General features: G+C 34.3%; 1 protein-coding gene across 1 annotated transcript in view; it reads right to left on the reverse strand.

Annotated features, from left to right (window-relative positions):
* Window positions 1-9,506: 9,506 nt before the first annotated feature.
* The window catches only part of LOC144349908 (orexin receptor type 2-like), a 40,163-nt gene continuing 27,212 nt past the window's right edge, over window positions 9,507-22,457 (reverse strand). The window contains exons 3-6 of the mRNA XM_085492849.1: window positions 17,505-17,741; window positions 16,188-16,486; window positions 13,007-13,140; window positions 9,507-12,416 (exon numbers count right to left, since the gene is read on the reverse strand). Coding sequence (XP_085348975.1) covers window positions 12,223-12,416; window positions 13,007-13,140; window positions 16,188-16,486; window positions 17,505-17,741 — 864 coding nt within the window. The 3' untranslated portion in view covers window positions 9,507-12,222. The remainder of the gene's footprint in view (window positions 12,417-13,006; window positions 13,141-16,187; window positions 16,487-17,504; window positions 17,742-22,457) is intronic.

Here is a 22,457-nt window from a genome sequence, read left to right on the forward strand (position 1 = left end):
CTATTACAGACACATATCTACGCAAACAACGATAAATCGTAGCTTAGTGTGTAGTATGTCAACATGCAGTACGAAACACAACACACTCATTTTATGACGTCAGCTTTTAGTTAAATCACATGGATGCAACGTCAGCTGATAATGCCATATACCATGTGATAGGAAAGGGTTGTTTCTCGGTCATTTTTCACTCTTCTAAGCTTGATAAGATGTTAATTGGCCCGTGGTTCACCCCTCCTCATTCACAGACTGACAGTATGTGTTGTACTAAAAAAACGAACATAGTTTTCATGATACAAGGTATTAAATCTCGCACACACACTGTCAGGGCGATAAACCAAAATACCCATGGTACAATTATTTAGGGAATAAATGACATAAAATCTGCTCAACAATGTGTCTTATAAATCACCACTAACAGAATTAAAGGTTTTTATGATGTCATAGCTTTACATTATTACACGTGTAACGGTAGCATGAGTAATAAAAAGTGTGTTATGTGGGTCTAGACATCAATATTTTAATTACGCGTAGAATGTTTCGAGAAAACACAATCAGCCATATTTCAAATTACCAAACTATTTTAATATAAAAAGGTTCAATGGTAGGTTTGTCGTATATGGGAAATGTAAAAATGTGAGAAAACATTGAATATTTCCCATTTAAACCCAATCTTTTTAGTCTGTTCGTGAAATGGCCTCAAGAACTGATAATAGGTCTACGTACGGATCAATAAATAATGGGCAGCACACGTCATTACAATAAACTCTGGCAACCCTCATCGGGTGTATCATGATCTATGCGCATGCATGGGGGGGGGGGGGGTGATTGTACAATATCGAGTGGTATACCCGACTATAAATTTGAAGTAACTTTATGTAGTTTTTATAAGTTGAAACAGCACAAAAGCGCTCCAAATCGGGAAAACAAAATCAAATAGACAAGACAAATTTCGGCATCATGCTATATTTAAACATGGCTTGCATAAATTAAACCAGCGCCTCATCCAATTATAGTAATAATGTATTCATGACACTTCTGTACTAGTATAATATAATTGAATATATATGATAATAAAAAGTGGACTGCAAATTCCTACAGTAAAAGTACATTGCAGTAATCGAATTATGTCAAAATACAAGGACGGCCGATGGCATGATCAGATTAACTATAATTATAATGTGTATGCCTTTGTAGTGAACTCAACGACTCGACAAAGTAAGGGTGTGTATAATGGAAGCTAGCATATATCAGGTTAATATATGCTATTAGGATCTTCGAATGTGAACAATAAATGACTCCAGTATTTATTTAACAATGATCGCAAAAAACATGCTCACGAGATGGTTAATTTATGACATAACCCTGTCTCGTCTCATACGATGAATGTAGATTCATTATTACTCGCATCAACACACGTTGTTTAGTTTGTCTTTAGAATGAGTCCCACATGATACATTCTCATAGTTATACCATGAATGAAATATATATTTGAATATTCATATAACGCTTTTCATAATTTGTAAGAAGAGTCTTCACATCATTTACTATACTGAACTTTTATGCATTGATGTGTGTGTTTATAGGAGTTGTGTATATACAATATTATGCAACCTTCCACCACTTCCGGTTTAAATAACTCACATTGTAATATCTCCCACACTGTGTCTCACTTGGCTCAATACTATACGTTGAGTCCACGTAAGTAACACAATTGAACTTACTGCAGTTTAGCGCTGTTGAGCTGTAACCAACGAATGTAACTAACATAAAATACTGTAAAATGTAACTAACATGACAGACTGTAAAATGTAACTAACATGAAATACTGTAATATGTAACTAACATGAAATACTGTAAAATGCAACATAAAATACTATAAAATGTAACTAATAAAAAATACTGTAAAATGTATCTAACATAAAATACTGTAATATATAACTAACATAAAATACTGTAAAATGCAACATAAAATACTGTAATATGTAACTAACATGAAATACTGTAAAATGTAACATAGAATACTGTAATATGTAACTAACATAAAATACTGTAAAATGTAACTAACATAAAATACTGTAATGTGTAACTAACATAGAATACTGTAATATGTAACTAACATAAAATACTGTAAAATGTAACTAACATAAAATACTGTAATGTGTAAGTAACATAAAATACTGTAAAATGTAACATAAAATACTGTAAAATGTAACTAACATAAAATACTGTAATATGTAACTAACATAGAATACTGTAAAATGTAAAATAAAATACTGTGAATTGTAACTAACATAAAATACTGTAAAATGTAACTAACATGACAGACTGTAAAATGTAACTAACATGAAATACTGTAATATGTAACTAACATGAAATACTGTAAAATGCAACATAAAATACTATAAAATGTAACTAACAAAAAATACTGTAAAATGTATCTAACATAAAATACTGTAATATATAACTAACATAAATACTGTAAAATGTAACATAGAATACTGTAATATGTAACTAACATGAAATACTGTAAAATGTAACATAGAATACTGTAATATGTAACTAACATAAAATACTGTAATATGTAACTAACATAAAATACTGTAAAATGTAACGAACATAAAATACTGTAAAATGTAACTAACATAATATACTGTAATATGTAACTAACATAAAATACTGTAAAATGTAACATAAAATACTATATACCAGTAATTTATTCAGAGTCTATTTTGCAGTCTGAATATAATCCCCAAACTGCAATTGTTATGTTATTTTTACAACGCGAATTCAGGAATAATGTTAATGTATGTTTATATAACACAGTTCTAAATGATATATGTTGCATTACGTAAAGTTTATATTTGTTCAATTTGTATTTTCATTATATTTATCTACTACACCTGCGTTACGTCCACAATCTTTTCAATATATTTACCAATTAAAAATTCCTAATACCACTTTACCCATTCTAAAACCGCATGTAATAATGTGACTACAAACGGAATATGTAAAGTTCCATGTCGATGATGACAACATAACTTCTTAGGGTCTTGAGTGGAGTTCAAATTGTCGTTTTTGAATATTTATGAATTGTGAAATTACATAAAGACGAAATACGCATGACTTTGAATATATTGTTGACGCGTTTCTTAAATGGGTAATTTATATATTTAAAGATGTGGTTATTGCAACCTTTAAAACTTTGTCCATGCGCGGGCAAGAGCAGCAAACATGGCAACGGTTTGAGAAGTAGGTCGCTGACAGCAAATAATACGATGTCAGATATATAAAAAGTGAACATCTTGACAAATTTGTCGATACTATCACAAAGAGTTTACTAGTTATTTTAGAATGTATACTTATGCAACAATAGTAATTCTTGCCAATGTATACCACTTAAATTTTTTGAGTAATAGTACATACATAGGACAAAGAAATGAGACAAATAGTGTGCAATCAGTGATCAATTCAAAGAAATATATATACAAGAATCAATTCAACGCGTGGCCTAACACTTGTAACAGATTTTATAACGTGCAAGTTGTATGAATAGTACAAACAAACACACTTTTTAATTAATTAATAATTGCTCTAATGACCAATGAATAGCCATTAAATGCCATCAAAATAGTAATACATGGCGTGTGTCATGATTGCATATTGATATCGAGTACAAATATTATACTGGCGTCGTGAATCAATAATTTTCCTTTCTGTCTCATGTCATTCCAGGTTAGTTATATGTCTTTTATTGATTTAAATAACGCTTATTTCTTCTTAAAATAAAAATACAAATATAACGGAATATATATAAAATAATGATGTGACAGTAGTAATGTTTAATTCAGAGATACGTTTATTGGGAACGTTTATACCTTGAGGGTGGGATGAACTGAAGAACTCGCGAATGTTAATTATTTAATATTTTGTCCAGATTGTATGAATATCAATGATTGTTTCGTGTATAATGCATTCTGGGGGAATTATTTACGGTGTTCATAGTTGGTTGGTTTCAAATGAATAAATTATTAAAACATTTCTCTTATAAGTATCGCTTATGGAGCCATGACTAGTTCAGTGCGGTGTTTGTGCCAGTACAATCACACCCTAATCCGCACGCATGGAACACCGACAAATGTGCGAGGGTCGTATTGAGCAACAATACTGTCTGTTATATCTGTCTGTTACTCGTATACTCAGCCGATGATGTGAACGATTTTTTTTGAGATGAGGAATAATACATCCTCTAATTTGACCCGTCTTTACCCGACTCTAAACATATCAAACTTGTTTTATGTGTTTGATAACGTATTTTGTGTTGAGATAACAAATCCCACATACCAAGGCTCTAGGATGAGATTTCTCACAGGCGAATGTGCGACAAAACTAGTGTTAGAAATCTCCTCACAGGTATGCGGGGTGCGGGATTCACACTATTCTCAGTTGAATACATCACTGGACTATTGAGTCACATCGGTAATATCTGCTGCTTCCGAGACTTGTGACCCAAACAAACTCGTTTTGGATCCGGTTGGATTTCAAATAGTAACGGACGTGAGCTTGGTGTAAAAAATACTTTCAAATATTTATGATTAACAATCAAGGACAGTCATTTTTGAACATATTTTAATAATTCATGAACGATTTGATTAGTTTGTTTCGCAAATCTCTCCAGGTTACCTACATTTTCAATACTTTATTTAAGGTAGGCGCTAATTGGCAAGTTCCACTCAATAATTTTTAGCGAACAGATCAGAAAATAATATATAGTAACCCAAAATGTATGAATCATCAGTGAAATTGTGCACCCCGTCATAATAAAAATAATAATAATAATAATAATAATAATAATAATAATAATAATAATAATAATAATAATAATAATAATAATAATAATAATAATAATAATAATAATAATAATAATAATAATAATAGATTTATTTATTTTGTGTATTTGGAATTTATCAGATCAATGGTCAAAGAACTCAACGTATGGAATAGATTTGAAAAAAATGTCTGAAGCGACCTCTTTCAACTTTTCAGAAAATATTTCTCATTCAAACAAAGAATATTTAGAAAGCCATGATATATAAAGTCAAACTATTATATCTTGTGGTAAATTGTGCCAGGACGTTATCACAAAAGGTATCAATAAGTTATCACAAAATGTACGAATGAGTTATCACAAAATGTACTAATGAGTTATCACAAAATGTACGAATGAGTTATCACAAAATGTACTACTGAGTTATCACAAAATGTACGAATGAGTTATCACAAAATGTACTAATGAGTTATCAAAAAGTGTACTAATGAGTTATCACAAAATGTACCAATGAGTTATCACAAAATATACCAATGAGTTATCACAAAATGTACCAATGAGTTATCACAAAATATACCAATGAGTTATCACAAAATGTACCAATGTGTTATCACAAAGTGTATCAGTGAGGCAAACAATAATATTATGTTTTTTTGTGAATTGTGCCGGTGAGGGTAAATGTATAAGTGAAGTATCACGTTATGTACCAGTAAACAATCATGTAATGTGGTATAATGAATTGTATCAGTGAGGTATAATGAAATATGTCAATGAATTACTATGATATGTAGCAGCATAAAGTGTGGTAAAATGAAATGTATCAGTGTGGTGTCGTCAAATGTGTTAGCAAATTGTCATGAAGTGTATCAGTGAGGTATAATGAAATATACCATTGAGGTGTCATGAAGTGTATAAGTGAGGTATAATGAAATATACCATTGAGGTGTAATGAAATGTATCAGTGAGGTATAATGAAATGTACCATTGAGGTGTAATGAAATGTATCAGTGAGGTGTAATAAAATGTACCATTGAGGTGTAATGAAATGTATCAGTGAGGTATAATGAAATATACCATTGAGGTATAATGAAATATACCATTGAGGTATAATGAAATGTACCACTGAGGTGTAATGAAATGTACCATTGAGGTGTGATGAAATGTATCAGTGAGGTATAATGAAATATACCATTGAGGTATAATGAAATATACCATTGAGGTGTAATGAAATGTACCATTGAGGTGTGATGAAATGTATCAGTGAGGTATAATGAAATATACCATTGAGGTATAATGAAATATACCATTGAGGTGTAATGAAATGTACCATTGAGGTGTGATGAAATGTATCAGTGAGGTATAATGAAATATACCATTGAGGTATAATGAACTATACCATTGAGGTGTAATGAAATGTACCATTGAGGTGTGATGAAATGTATCAGTGAGGTATAATGACATATACCATTGAGGTATAATGAAATATACCATTGAGGTGTAATGAAATATACCATTGAGGTGTAATGAAATGTACCATTGAGGTGTGATGAAATGTATCAGTGAGGTATAATGAAATATATCATTGAGGTGTAATGAAATGTATCAGTGAGGTATAATGAAATGTACCATTGAGGTGTAATGAAACATACCATTGAGGTGTAATGAAATATATCAGTGAGGTATAATGACATATACCATTGAGGTGTAATGAAATGTACCATTGAGGTGTAATGAAATGTATCAGTGAGGTGTAATGAAATATACCATTGAGGTGTAATGAAATGTACCATTGAGGTGTAATGAAATGTATCAGTGAGGTATAATGAAATGTACCATTGAGGTATAATGAAATGTATCAGTGAGGTATAATGAAATGTACCATTGAGGTGTAATGAAATGTATCAGTGAGGTATAATGAAATATACCATTGAGGTATAATGAAATGTATCAGTGAGGTATAATGAAATATACCATTGAGGTGTAATGAAATGTATCAGTGAGGTATAATGAAATGTACCATTGAGGTGTAATGAAATGTATCAGTGAGGTGTAATAAAATGTACCATTGAGGTGTAATGAAATGTATCAGTGAGGTATAATGAAATATACCATTGAGGTATAATGAAATGTATCAGTGAGGTATAATGAAATATACCATTGAGGTGTAATGAAATATACCATTGAGGTATAATGAAATGTACCATTGAGGTGTAATGAAATGTATCAGTGAGGTGTAATGAAATGTACCTTTGAGGTGTAATGAAATATATCAGTGAGGTATAATGAAATGTACCATTGAGGTGTAATGAAATGTATCAGTGAGGTATAATGAAATGTACCATTGAGGTGTAATGAAATGTATCAGTGAGGTATAATGAAATGTACCATTGAGGTGTAATGAAATGTATCAGTGAGGTGTAATGAAATGTACCATTGAGGTGTAATGAAATGTACCATTGAGGTGTAATGAAATGTATCAGTGAGGTATAATGAAATATACCATTGAGGTGTAATGAAATGTATCAGTGAGGTATAATGAAATGTACCATTGAGGTGTAATGAAATGTATCAGTGAGGTATAATGAAATGTAACTTTGAGGTACAATGAAATGTATCAGTGAGGTATAATGAAATGTACCATTGAGGTTTAATGAAATGTATCAGTGAGGTATAATGAAATGTACCATTGAGTTCTCATGGTTAATTAGTGTTTCAAAGATAATTTCCAACAATACCTGTAAATATGCATGCACCTTATTCCTTCCCGATAGCAGAGTTGTTCTAAAACTGACCTCTCAGTTTGTGTGATTAAACTAACTTTAACAATTGTGTTGCTAATATTGGATGATATTATTGGCGGCATTTAAAAAAAACAAAATAAAAATAGAGTTTTTTATATAAGAAACTTCGTTTTTAAACTTCGAAATCCCCGTGATTACCATTCAATGAGTTTACACGAGCACGCATGCCGTTAAATGAGCTATGCATGAACTGTACTCTGTGTGCACGTAAAATAATCCCCGGCACGAGACTATTATAATCACAGAACTATTTTCTCTTAAACGCAACTATTCGGTTATTTCTTCACGGGGGTCTCACGGGACGGAAACATACTACTAACAGTAGAGACAGCAAATCAATAATTACAACATGGTAACACACTATTATTTTGTATAGTTTTGCAGTATCATTGATTCTCAATAGAAGAATAAATTGATCATGTCATGCGATTTATACGTCATGCGATTGACATTATAGAGCGATAGTCGTCTCGCCGCGTCGTGTTCGATATCGTACCCATGGCGACGTATACGAAGCATGTAACATACACTGTATTTTCGAACACGTGTCAAGCGACGACCACAGCTATTTACCGCATAATTTAGTATTATTAAAATATTTTAGAGCACAAAATACGTAACAAACTGGAACAAAGCTGTCTCGTCCCGAGGCAGAAACCACGACTCAATACAATGTCATATTTTCAGTCATTCGAGTCTTTTGGATAGGAACAACTAAACAAACTGTGATGATTTTGATTGGATGGAGGTTCACATATGCAAATATTCTGTCAATTGCCTGTGTTCACGCCAACGTCAATATCTTAACATGTGAGCGTGTATTCAAGTTTTAAAAAATATGAAATTTTTGGAGACATACTACGGGTTTTCATTTGTTTCATGTTTTTGGACTTGTAAATTACCATATACTACTGTGTTACAGTAGTAAGGGTGTAGTAGGGGTTTTCTGGAAACAAAATTAATACAATTTATTGTCATAGAAGAACTGTATAAAAAGTTTATTTTGATTACCATGTGCCAGAAACTCCACTATATTAATACACACTGCACATTTCCTTTATACATGTCATTCCATGTGTTGTTCATACTGTAAAATCATTTATTTTTCATTGCTATTCAATTTCACTATGTTGGTGTTTTCGCAATTTCACTGAATGTACCTCCATGAACATTCTAGCGCACCAATGTATTGTAATGTTATATTCTACATGTTCACGTGGATTCAATGTAGTGGAGTTTACATAAATAGCTATAATACTAATAGCGAAATTAAAAAAAACAACATAAAATAATTAATTTATTTATATTAAGGTTATGGTAGAATACTAATAAGACACATATTAATTTAATCACCCAAAGCACACTTTTTTGCTAGCAAAAGATTCTCATAATACCTTTGTTGTTCTTGCTCCTCACAGTTGCTCCCCCCCCCAAATCCCAGGAGGCCAATATGATCTTAATCGGACATAATGCAGTGTTGAACTCATTTTTAACTGAAAACGAGGCAGTAGCAAATCACTGGTCGCCTTAGCTCATTACTATACGTCCTAGTCAGACAGGTATTAGTCTGACTAACATTAGTAAAACGTGGTCTTGTATTGCCACCTTATTCTTTCATGTTTTTCAATTCAGTTGTCATCAACGAAAGCCATTTATCGTATGCGGTTTACCGTGAAAGTAATTTCAGCGGCGAGGTCATCTACTAAATACAAAATGGTTCATGTAACTAGAATAACATTCTCATAAAACGTGCACATTCTCGGACAGGCACATACTCTGATTGCTGTATATCCGTACTACAGTGACAACGCATTGACATTGTGAAGTTTTCCACAAAATGCAATACACAAATCTGCTATAAATTATTCACCACGCGGTTTGCAATATATAATATTTTAATGAATTTAACCTTAAATACATAGCATGAAATTAACAAAGGTAACACGACAGTCCGTACGTGCAAAAAAACTTAAATATTGAATGTCAAGTACATACACGCTTTTTGTTAAATATACATGCATTATTTCCTGCTAAGCGTGAATTTCAATATTAATACAATTTCGTCTAGTTTACCATCATTTTCAGTTCCCAAACATTCCGACTAAATATTATAGAGACAGTTGAATAATTACAACGATCAGCAAGAAGCCAACTCTACACCAACACACCCGAGTCTCTGCACAGACATTAATAATAACGTTATGCAGATCTTATCGATTTACCGGCGACTTGACGCCGAGCTTTTCTTTCGTTTAAATGGTTTGATTAACGGAAGGCGATATACATCATTCATTACTACCAGTATAAAATACTACAAAAATCACGTTTTACTATTATGTTATACAACATGTCTCTTTCCTGTGAGAAGGTCTAGCCTTGTGAATGTTGGCAGGCAGACGCCACACACACACACACACAGACATAATTAATAACATGTCTGGCTTACTATCTCTGTTTATTTTTACAGTTTATTTTTTTTAGAAATCCCAGGAAATAATTACAAACATGTTATTTTTCTGATCTTGAGGTTCAGTCAAGTAAACAGTCATGACAAAAAAAAAACGACACCCTTGTTTGAAACCTCAAATAAGTATGTCTAATTGAATTCTACGTAGCTTTATTGGAACCTTCTGCCAATGCGCGCGAACATTCGTTAGGTTATGTTTCCTCTGGTTTGGAGATAAATAATAGACAATTTGTGGGTATAGGTGTCACGTGGTATTTGCGTCCGGATAATCATGAAATCTACTATTTTATTCGGTTTTGTTCAGTGTCTGTAACAATCATTAAAGAGTATTCCAAACGTTCATTCACTATTCTCAATAAAATCAGTTGACTTTATGATTTGTAAACAGGAACAAGTAACCCCGTATCAGTAACCAACTGTGAACGAACTGCAGACTGCAGACGTAATGCGCATCGGGAACTTGTAATGTTTTATTTCAAAACGTAAATTCGGATATATATCGCTACCATTTACGAGTTTTGTCTACCCTTAAATGCAAATAAGCAGGTAGTTAACACTGTTTTGTTTACTGCGAGGCAGACGTGTCAGTAACGCATGAATTCATCTTGAGTGTTAGAGCAATGACATTTTGTAAAAAAATGCATAATGCATTCCTTAATATGACTAAGGTGCCAAGGTGGCATAGGAGGTACCTTCACGTGATTAACAGATTGGCTTATATGTTTTAGTAAGTATATCTATGTACACTTGAATTTGGCTAGACGTATCGAAAGTATCAGTTGAATTATCATGTTCAACATCATAGACACATATATTTGCATTATGGGTAATACCTTTTCTTTGAAACATTGGGATTTTCTACCGTTAAAACAGAAATTCATATTGTAATACTCGTTACGTAGAAAGGTAAAATAAATCCCTCAAAATGAAATATTTCTGTAGTATAAAACGCAGTTTTTCTAAATTGATAATTAACTAACAGTTGTAAGAACCTTTATTCGAACTAGCGACAATTGCATGTCCTATCGTGGGCGCATCACAGACGCAAAACTTTATCAAACACTCCTTGAAAATACAATTCCACTATAATTATGTGAGAGAAACAACGTCTATGAATGTAAGCCTAATATAATCACTTAATTTCATATTACAGATATACTATACACAATTTGCATAAAATATTTAAAATGCGGTTTTTTTTTCAGAGAAAGCCTTTGAGCATGAAGAAATGCTGCGGCTATCATATATATCTATAAATCGTCCAAATCCTATATTACAAACATATATTCTGTCATTTCCTGTACGGAAAGATCATGTAAAACATCGATAATGAGATTCACTGCACACGAAGACGGTTTGTGGATTAATGTCGTCAGGTATCACATGAATTTATAGAACATCACGTGTTGTCACTGTTATCACAATGTTAAAGCGCGGTGGTCGTCGCGCCGCGTCATGGTCGATAGCGACGTATACAACGCGTGTATTTTTTTTTACATGAAATTCGAATACGCGCGCGTGACGACCACTGCTTATCACCAATCATCTCACTGAAAACATTGTGAATGTGTCTGTCAAGTTATGTTGCTAGCAGACTAGACTTGTTGTTTTCCATTTGTGATCTATTCAACCTTCACCTAATACTTGGATTAAAAAAAATTGAAAGAAAAGGATCTTGAAATTCGACATACGGGTCGCATTAAGTCGAAGCTACGCCTCAAGCCGTTCTAGGATCCGTGTCACACTATAGCCGAAAATAGGTTCAATGATTGCAAAATTCTCCAAGAATATTTCCTTTACTTTCGCCACGAGAGAACACACCGCGAAATCGATCAGAGGCAGTATATTGTGATATTTCGCCATGCTATAAACCAATCAATTGATTTCATATCGCATCAGGTCTCCACAGAAACAAAATATTATAAAAGCAAAAATATTCACTTCTATATTTCGATTATTTGTATGTAAATTTATGCAGCAACGTCTTTTATATCGATTCGAGAGATTTGATCTTCGCATTCGACGACGCGTCTCAAAACGGGCCTGTTCATACTATAAGAGTGTACTTTCCATCAATGCGCAATATTTCAACTCCTTTAAAGATTATTTGGAAGGGTTGAAATCATTTATACTCGAACTTTGTCGCTTGATCGTCGCAGGGAAGACAGGGTAATTTGTTCCGTTGTTGAAACCCCGTAGGATTTGGAGGTACTTGCAAAGTATGAACTACGGTACCCTCCACGTCGTCCTCTTCTGGCTCGTGATTGACGAGACAAGCAACAACAAGCAAATGCTGCGCGGAATTCCTTTCGAAACTTTGCTGCAATACAAAAACACACGAAAATAAAAAAAATGGTTTTGAATAATATACGGTATAAATAGCAGAAACGAGAGGAGAATATGATTTGTAATCTGTCAATCAATCAAACATATATCCTATTAATAAAGAGCTCTTTTGCGTCTATCTAATATTTGACTTTAATATTTATCATGTCTTGATTTCATCACTCTTTCCCAACATTTCAATCATAATAACGAATCACAATGCATCGACACGTTTTGCCACTTTGTACCTCATGCATTATGTATAATATTAGCAAGAAGTCGTGAAAAGCTATTATCTGTAGACTACACCATTACCAAAGATCCATTGTGCAGCATCGATCACGCTTTATACGTTTGATTCCCATCAAATGGGAATACATGTGTTGAATAAGAGTAGTTACGTGGAGAAGCTTTGCGGAAATTGCGTTAATACGTATATGAATTTGTATTTGCTATAAAAGTAATACAAAATAATATAACATATTTTAAGGTTAACGATGCCGATTTCATTTGTTAGCGTCATCCAGTGCTGGTCGTATCTATGGACAGGTGACAATAGTTTACGAATAAATGACACTGACTCACCGCTTAGAAAGTTGTATATGATAGGATTCGTTGCGCTGTTAGCATATGCCAACCAGTGCGCCACCAGGAATGGGACGTGGAACACATCTCGCTGTGATAAATCATCCACGAATTCGAAGACGGACGGGAATTGCCTGCGGAGTAATAATTGATTATAAAATAGATACTGCGAGAGGCAAGCATGTAAATGAAATCATTAGTATGCATACTCTTCAATCATGGGGAATGCCAGGTGGATTCCGAGCAAGACCACATAGATGCATACAAATTGCTGACATAATATATTATACGGGTTTTAAAGGAAGATGATTTTATGAGCAATGCTAGTTGTCATAGAAATGTGATGTGCATTACAGTAGCAGTTGTTACGTATACGGAGTGTGCTTTTTGTCACCTCGTAAATGGTAGCGTATGTAGTATCGAATTGATTAGTGTTGAGAAAGCACGGCTAATCCAAATATGTACAACAACATCACATGCTGGTTACATTTTTCTTTACGATAATCACCATTAAAACTGTATGCGCTGGTCACGTGACTTGGGTTGCAATGATTTCCCAGTCATCAAGTTTCAATATCAAAGATTTAATACATTCTGTTGAATACAATCAGATAAATGAGCTTTTCTGTTTATCCAGCCTTCAATTATTTCCAAATCCCCGTGTATTATGCAAGAGTAATTACAGCAATGGAATCCTAGTCGAATAACATACGATTGAAATTGAACATGCCTAAGGCCTGTGTAGGTAAACAAGGATCATTCGTGACTTAGTATCATACAATTCGTAATAATATATAAAAAAATGATTACATATTCAAATTTCATTTACCAAATAGTTAAAGCGATTGTTATAAATCTCAAAAAAGTCAGCAGGAGAGCATCCTTGTTATTTTATGTGCCTGCAAGTACCAAGGCGAAATTTTGAAGACTGATGTGTTTGAGATTCGAAATTTCCCTTAATTTCATATCTGCCACAGGTATTTATATAATGAGTTCTTTCGATTAACCTTTGCTGGCTACGCTTTACATCAAATTAAGGTAGAAGGAATAGCATGTAGCGAATTATTATTATTGAATTAAAGTCATCTTAGTCTGTCTCAATGATGAAAAGGCATATCTTTTCTGAAAGCTTGGATATTGGATATATTTCGTGGATTTGTCAATGGATTCGCATAAATTGTGAAATACACGGCACTTCACGCGTGTTTTCTTTTCCTTTACAACTTAGTTAACTAAATACAAGAAAATAATCTTTTATAACCATGCTTTTAGCGTACACTTGAATACACGCGGACGGCATTGTTCTATTATGAAACTCCATAATTTCGTCACAGCACGCATAATTAACTAAAGGTCGTAGAAATAATTGCATTCCTTGGATACAAATTGAAATTATAGGCCGTCGCACTGTGACGTCATGTGTTTCCTGTTTTTGCCAACCAGCATGTGACTATGTGATAACAAATGATTTGATCAACACAGCCTGGCGATCTACTGTGATAACATTGCCCATAAGTTGAGTTTATTAAAGCGGGAGGGTCGGCACCTGCGCACGCGTGGGAATTGAGTCCCAAGCGACAATAACAACACATGCTAAAAAAAGCAAAGGCTCATGGGTAGACGCGTGCTTTTAAACAATGACACGCTATGGCCATCTGACGCATGCGCAGGTGACGACTCCCCGCCTTAACAGGAACACATACGTGTATATTTAATAACGACGGCAGCGAACAACGCCGTTGTTTTATTTTCAAGAGCGAATGACTGTTGCTTGCCAACCAGTCAATACGCACGCGCAAACGCGCAGAACGTAATCAAGCGTGACGGCCATTCTCCTTCGCAGAGTCTATGGGTCTTTTATCACTAAGCTAAGTAGTCACCGGGGAACGTCCCACTAGTTGCGGCTGTCTGTGGCTCCCTAGGTCACGAAGACTCTGTAAGGGGGAGTGCGCGACAGCCTATGCGGTGTTACCTTTTTTAGTCATCAAATAGGAAATTCACGCGCACCAATGTGTCGCGTTCTGACAACGCATCTAGTACACGGGCGAAACAGACGACGATTCGATTATTTTGAAACACCTTCGGTAATCCTTAAATCTCAACCAAATTAGTAGAATTAAGTACGATGAAGGAATTACTACAAGCATAATTTGCGCTGAAATTCTAAAATCACCTAATTTATACGTATGGTAGGCTCTCGAACCATAAGTCAGGTAATCGTACTTCAGAAATAGTGAATAAATTATTGCTTTTTGTCACTTTTTCAATTCACTGGACCTTACAGTGATATCACCAAGCCTCTAACAATACCAGATAATATTAATAATTAGGGGCTAATCCAAGAGATTTTCATCTTACATTGGCAGTGTCTCCTTTGGGGTGGTAACGAAATGCCATCGAGACAGGAAACGATATTGTATTGATGTATTATTCAGGAAACACGCATGAAATGTATATCAATTTAAATGTTTGGTGTGGATATGGACAAAAGGTTAAGACGTTAAAATAAGAGGATAAATTTGAAATATCGGTGTCATCAAAATTTCATTGAATGCTATTGAGATGAAAAAAATAGAAAAATGTATATTTCGTTGGTTTCTAGAAAAAAAAATCATCATAATAATGAATAGGTTCGATCAAATGGCCTGAGAAGGTATCATTCATGGTTATCGACACGTAAACAACTCATATATTAGTATTTAAATTGATTTTAAACGGGATAATATATTTCCATTATATTCTTTGGAAATGCAGACAGTGTGATTCAATCTCTTTTTTTAAAATGAACATTACATTCCGTGTAGTGCAAATATAATAGTAAACTCCTTGCATGTTAGGAATACGCAACACGGGGATTGAACTCCCGACCACGACAACGCATCCCGCCAATGTAAAGCATTCATTAGGCTAAATAAAGTAACTGCCAAGAATATATCGGCGTCAAATGTTGCGTAATGAACTCGGACTAAGAGTGACTCGACGACTAGTTGGGCATACCAAGTCGACTCTTAGACGTCACAAACTACACGCAGAATATATTTGTGTATATTATTTAATTATTCATTTATTCATGGTACCTGTATGTAGGGAGTTTAGATATATGATAGGCATGTCTAGTACATGTCGTTTCATCACTAGGGAACTTGAATTGACACCAACACACATATGTCAGTGGGTATACCTTATGATATTAAGCAGATGCAGAGGTAGATAACACACAGCGAAGATGACGGCGACTATTATCAACATCTTGGCCACTTTCCTCCGAGACAGAATCTGGTTCTCTGCTGGTCGATTGACGACGCCGTTCTTCGTAGGAGAGGATTTCCGATCACATCTTTCGGATCCCGGTATCGCGGCCCATAATTGCTTACAGACCAGGATGTAGGCGACAGTTACCATTGACAACGGGATGATGTAAATGATGCACACTAAGACGACGTGATAAATTTTCTGCTGGATTGTTTCCTGCCACAGTTTCTAAAAATGAGCAAAGCGTGAAAGGTCACGGAGTAATTATCCACCATCGGAAATATTGTGGAGTAATCTCCGAAAAAGATCAAAAGAAAAAAAATCACTTAATAAAATTTTCATTAAGAATTGTTTTGCATAGTCATGTTCTTGACTCGATCACATCCTGTGACATGCTTTTCACATGATAGAGAAACTAAAATCATAAACATATAAGCACTCCTAATCACGTTCTCATCAAGCATCTAACAACCCCGTCACTGAAATATAACCGCCATCGGATATTGTGTCATGGATGCCATTATTATTTTAATTTTGTTGATAAGAACTTAATGATCGCTAATCAGAAAAGAATAATGTATACGACACTGGATCTCAGTCCACACAATACAATTATGTCTGCCTTATTTTATCGATACCGTACTGTTTTATTGTTACAATTGAAACAAGTTTTAATAACTACCGAAGGGAATGATATTACTTATAACTAATAAGAAAACAATTAAATTACGTACACACCATATAAAAAATGGATATATAATAAGAAGAATACATTAGTTCGTATCTATACGTGATCGTTGCGTTAAATATAACTGCGAACACACAACCGACAGACAATCAAGATTAACAGTGAGAGAACATTACATAGACTTGAATACTAAGAGTGTATACACGTGTTCACGTGTCACGTGTCCACACTAATATTGATTGCCATAGATGAAACGTGCGGTTTCTTTGAGCCTAGAGAGAAATATGGCCTGATATATGACGACTCATCAAATGTGGTGAATATTTTTTATTTGTTATCACTACGCATGTTAAAACTCAACAACAGTGTGTTTTAGTCTTGTCTTATGGTTATTTTCTCCGAACTCAAATCATATATATGTATTTGCTTAATATTATATATTTATATATATAGATCGTAAAACCGTGCATGATAAAGAGGTAATTACGCGACTAATCGTGATATCGAACATTTTAGTGGTACATATATTAATAATTAGTTGTATCTGAGTTTCCTTACCTCGTAACATTTGGTGAGAGAGAGATACGAGAAGGGGGAATCTGCGTGCGTGGTCGGTTCCGTCACGTGCATGACAGACTGCGGTATGGGTATAATAAACGACACGACCCAGATTATTAGTATAGTAGTCAGCGCACGTCTGGCTGTGGTCTTGAACATGAGTGGCTGGCATATAGCAAAGTACCGGTCAACAGCAATAGCGCTGAGAGTCAGTACAGACACGCTCATAGACACAACCTTGAGAGGAGAGAATTAAAGAAAGTTACAATTAGTGTTTTGCATGTAAGTGAAGATATGCCGAAGGAGGAAGCATTTTACAGTGAAAGCATTCAATTTGACGATCATTTTCGCTTGGTTATCTGCAATTTATATTATGTCAAACTATAATGAATTCAGGAACAAAGACAATGCATTTTTTTATAATTATTTTATACATGATTATATTTGACCTTATATGCTATATATTTTCTGTTGGCCTCGTGTTTAAACGTCTCCGGAATCACAGAAATGCTTATATGATTGTATTGTTAGTATAATTGAGTTGATATTGAAGTGATCTTCGCTGATGAATGTTGTTTTACAGACAATTATTTTGCGGATGCACTGACATGCCCCATAATATGTCAAATCATTTTCGTACAATAAAAACTTACTTGATTGACTGAATCGCTTGCCTAATTTTACAGCGGCTTTTTCATGCTTAACTTACGTTCATTACACATCTGAAACACACTTTTTATAAGCTTCGATGTCGACTTAATCGAGCGGAGCTTATCATATGAGTGATTGTCCGTCGGCGTTCTTCGTCCGTCGTCCGTGTCAACTTTTTACTTTTTCGACTTCCTCTTGAAAACTACAAGCCTGAATGCTTTGACACTTGGTGTGTATTTACCTCGGGCACCTCTCTTAGATTTGTTCATTCCATGATGATATATTCAATTCTCTAATTTTGGTGAATATTTTTGTCATTTTTGGTAAAAAGAGATATTTTCGATTTCTTGTTAAAAATACAAACCCGATTGCTTTGATATTACGTATATAGGTACTACATGTGGACCTCTCTCAGATTTGGTCATTTTGTGATGACATCTACAATTCTCTAATTTTGATGAATATGTTTGTCATTTTTGGTAAAACGTTATATTTTTGACTTCTTGTTGTAAACAGCAAGTCTGATTGCTTTGATATTATGTATATATGTACTACCTGTGGACCTCACACATATTTATTCATTTTGTGATGATATCTTCAATTTTTAATTTTGATGAATATTTTTGTCATTTTTGGTAAAAGTTATAGCGGAGCTATCTCAGCCGAGAGAATGCTTGTTAAGATTTCTCCGAGAAAGTTTCAAATTATATTGGTTACAACTTTCCCACTGTGGTGAACCTATTCGCAATGAGTGTGAATGTAGAAGGGTCATTCAGACATTTATGTAACTTTGCCACAAACATAGGACCGTGAAATTCTCCTCAAACTTGGAATAACTTTCATATTATTATTTTCAAGTCTTTTTCAAACCGTCGTTACATGGTCTTTTTCAAGGAGAATGAACAAACAGTGTTAACACAACTTCAAATAGCTATTTTTATTGAATGACAGTTTCTCTTACTGGATGCTACGAACTATTAGTTTCACTTAAGTGCGTTTTCAGACACTGATCGTTACAATGTATTGCAATATTCGCGGTAGCTGGAAGCGAAATGCTGTGGATTTAAACAAATTTGCAAAAATTTAGTTAGTAACCGCTAGACAATATATGTTATATTGTATACTGATTTGTTTGCATGAATATTTTTCTACATTCTACAAAAGATTTCGAATCAAAAATCATTAGATTAAAGATATATTCATTCTGAAGCCACAAAACAGATCAATTCTTGGGAGAAAACACAGATCATTTTCCGGTCTAACACCAATTATGGTCAATAAGCGACCCTGAATTTGATTTTGCAGAAGATTAATTCAGGAAAACATGTGTGAACTCACGCTTTTGTAGCCAAGACAAAGAACAGATTGCGGAAGCACGTTTCAATCAGTCCAACTCGTTAAGGTGCATGGTTATAATGACAACAACAGTCTGGTTTATAAAGCCAGAGGGACCTGGTGTGAAGCTTACTTCAAATGATTTAAATATGCCTCGTCACGTACGTCTCAAAGTACGTGTCGCGCAGCTGGAATACACTTGACGTCACACCAAGATTAATAAGAACGGCGGAAATAAACATGTATTTAATTGGTCTTGACAATAGACATCAGAAGGAATTAATATGTCTATTGCTGGGAAACAGTACATAACTTTACAATAATGATATTTGTACATTTCATTGACTAATTAGTCAAACAATTCCTCATAATTAGTGGAGTACTGTTTCCTGTTTGGCTTTCTTTTTTTTCTAAATACCAGTAAACAAATCAATAACGTTCTGAATACATTGACGTTTGGTTTCTTGCTAACAGATTCGGTTACAGACTATATCGAGGCTAGTGACGCAGAAATTGAATGAATCCATTGCATATCATCGTAACATCCATCTACGCGATATCGCGACCGACATCAGCAGTACACAGACGAGTCAATTTAATAAGGGAGGTGATCCGCAAAGAGGGGTCGCTGACGCCACTGATTTTTCAAAGCCTGCGGGTAAGTTCGGTCGTCGACTGTCATCTCTTCACTCCACATCGCATTATACACATGTAGGCCGTTGTTTAACGATGGACGTGATATGCCAGGTGCAGTATTTATTAACGTCAGTCTTCGAAAAACAATGTTAATATTAATATCAAATTCATCGGACATTACAGTCTATTACTTGTTTTGGTCTCAATCCATTCATACTAAATTCAAGACACTCAAGTATTTCAGTTTTTTATTTTAGAGCTATATGCAATAGTCCGATGCATTTTCACCAGTTTGCATAAACGGTACTTTGTAATCGGTACTTATTAAACATTTACGATATATGCACCAAATTCTAAAATTCAGTTCATTGCATGTAGATACATGTGTGATATTATTGAACTAAATAACTATAATAGCAGAGTGCGTGATTCTAACTCACCGATACTAAGATAATTTAGCTACCTTGAAAACAGACACGAATCGTGCTCATAGATGCAACTCGTGTCCCATTGTGCAGGGATATGGGGCAATTCTTTGAATGTATTCAACCACTGACTGTTTCTATATATATACATTTGTGAAAACAGACACTGTGGGACACTTCCACTGCAACTGTATTTATATAAATTAGTATAATGCCACTCGCAATGTAGTTATGTTCGGTTTTTCCATTGTGCTGAAAAATGCCAACGGCTATAATATCATTTTAACACGAATTAAATAATAATAATGAACACTGGTGCGAGGTATATCATATGACGAGGTGATTATTTAGCTGAGATGGTGCGTGACGAAAGTCGAAGATGTTATCTGCTAGACTATTGCCCATCAGAGAATGTATTATATTATGGCATATGAACTCGTTCCAGTTATCATGTTATAATGCAATGCAGCGTTGTACAATACATTAGGCGCGTTTATCACTAGATCTCACGTCGCCTGGAGATATCATCGTTATGAACAAGTATTTGCCGACACTGCGAGGTCGTTGTATTTCTAAGGAATCGCCGGTATACAATCACCTCTTTAGTTTATTACAAGCTTAAATAAATATTATCGTATTTGCTCCTTAAACACGTTTTTGTTTTGTCACGCTGCAAAACAACTGAACAATTAATAGTTTGTTGCTGTTACGTCACTGGGTAGGCCATTAAGAAAAAAAATATCGGCAGTATGATATCGGTTAAATTCGTCACATTTATATGATAAGCCCACGTTATTATTATATAGAGATATGTTTTCTGGTAACGCGTTTGGTCTTTTGAATTTAAAGGTACGTACCATAAATTTAAGGCGCATGTTCAATATTAACCACCATAATAAAAATAGTTTATGCTATATTAAGCAAAACATCTGTTCAGGTCTTATGTGCATGTCAAATAGGTCAAAGTTTGAACTGCGTCGACGAACCAATCAAATTGCTGAAACTAATATTACTTATCGGATGTCGAAACTCTCTCTCTATATATTTACATTGACACATAACTTCAATGCTTATACAGAAAAAAAGCGACATAAATATATATTCACGGAACAGCCAACATTTCCGTGATATCGCATCGTGAACACAGATCACATGACCCAATCACGCGTGAATTCACATCAATATTGATGTTCTTCATTACGTGGAGATATGTATCAAATACATTTATGTACATTTGTTTGAACTACGAGGCAACAAAAAGGTAATTTATCTACGTGTCGATGTGTTTGCGAAAATCTTGCTGAGCGAAATATATATATAAGCTGGTTTTGTCTTTGAATTTGTGTAAAGGTATTGTATGAGGAAAGTTATGGATGACCTCTCTAAAGGTCATACATCCTGGTACTTATTTGGAGCATTGTTACATTATAACAGAATTAATTTTCAGTATCAATATTTTCAATCATTTAATTTATGCCATGTTAAACAGTTTTGGGACTATAATGACAGCTATTTGTATTTTGAGAAATTACCATCGGTAGTGCATTTGTTCTCCCAAAAGTACCAGGATGTGTGACATGCTGGAGGTTATATATAAGGACTGTTGCGATACATGATACACTCGATTGCGCAACACATGCCTTGGTAATTTAGCCAGTTATTAATAATACATAGGATGCACAGCCAGCACGGATCCAATTTGAACTACACGCACAGAGGATTGGCGTTCCGAGACGTGAGTCACTCATCTGCACTTTTCAATTTTCACCCTTTACGAACTGACACGTTTTTCTGCTCGACTAACCGAGCTAGTCAATCATGGAAAACCAAGCGTAAAATACACACAAAGCAATATACGATGTCAGTGTCTATAAAAACACCAGAAGCTGTGAAAACATTATTCACA

Source organism: Saccoglossus kowalevskii, chromosome 18, assembly GCF_978046115.1.
Source record: "Saccoglossus kowalevskii chromosome 18, keSacKowa6.1, whole genome shotgun sequence".
Classification (NCBI taxonomy): Eukaryota; Metazoa; Hemichordata; class Enteropneusta; family Harrimaniidae; genus Saccoglossus; species Saccoglossus kowalevskii.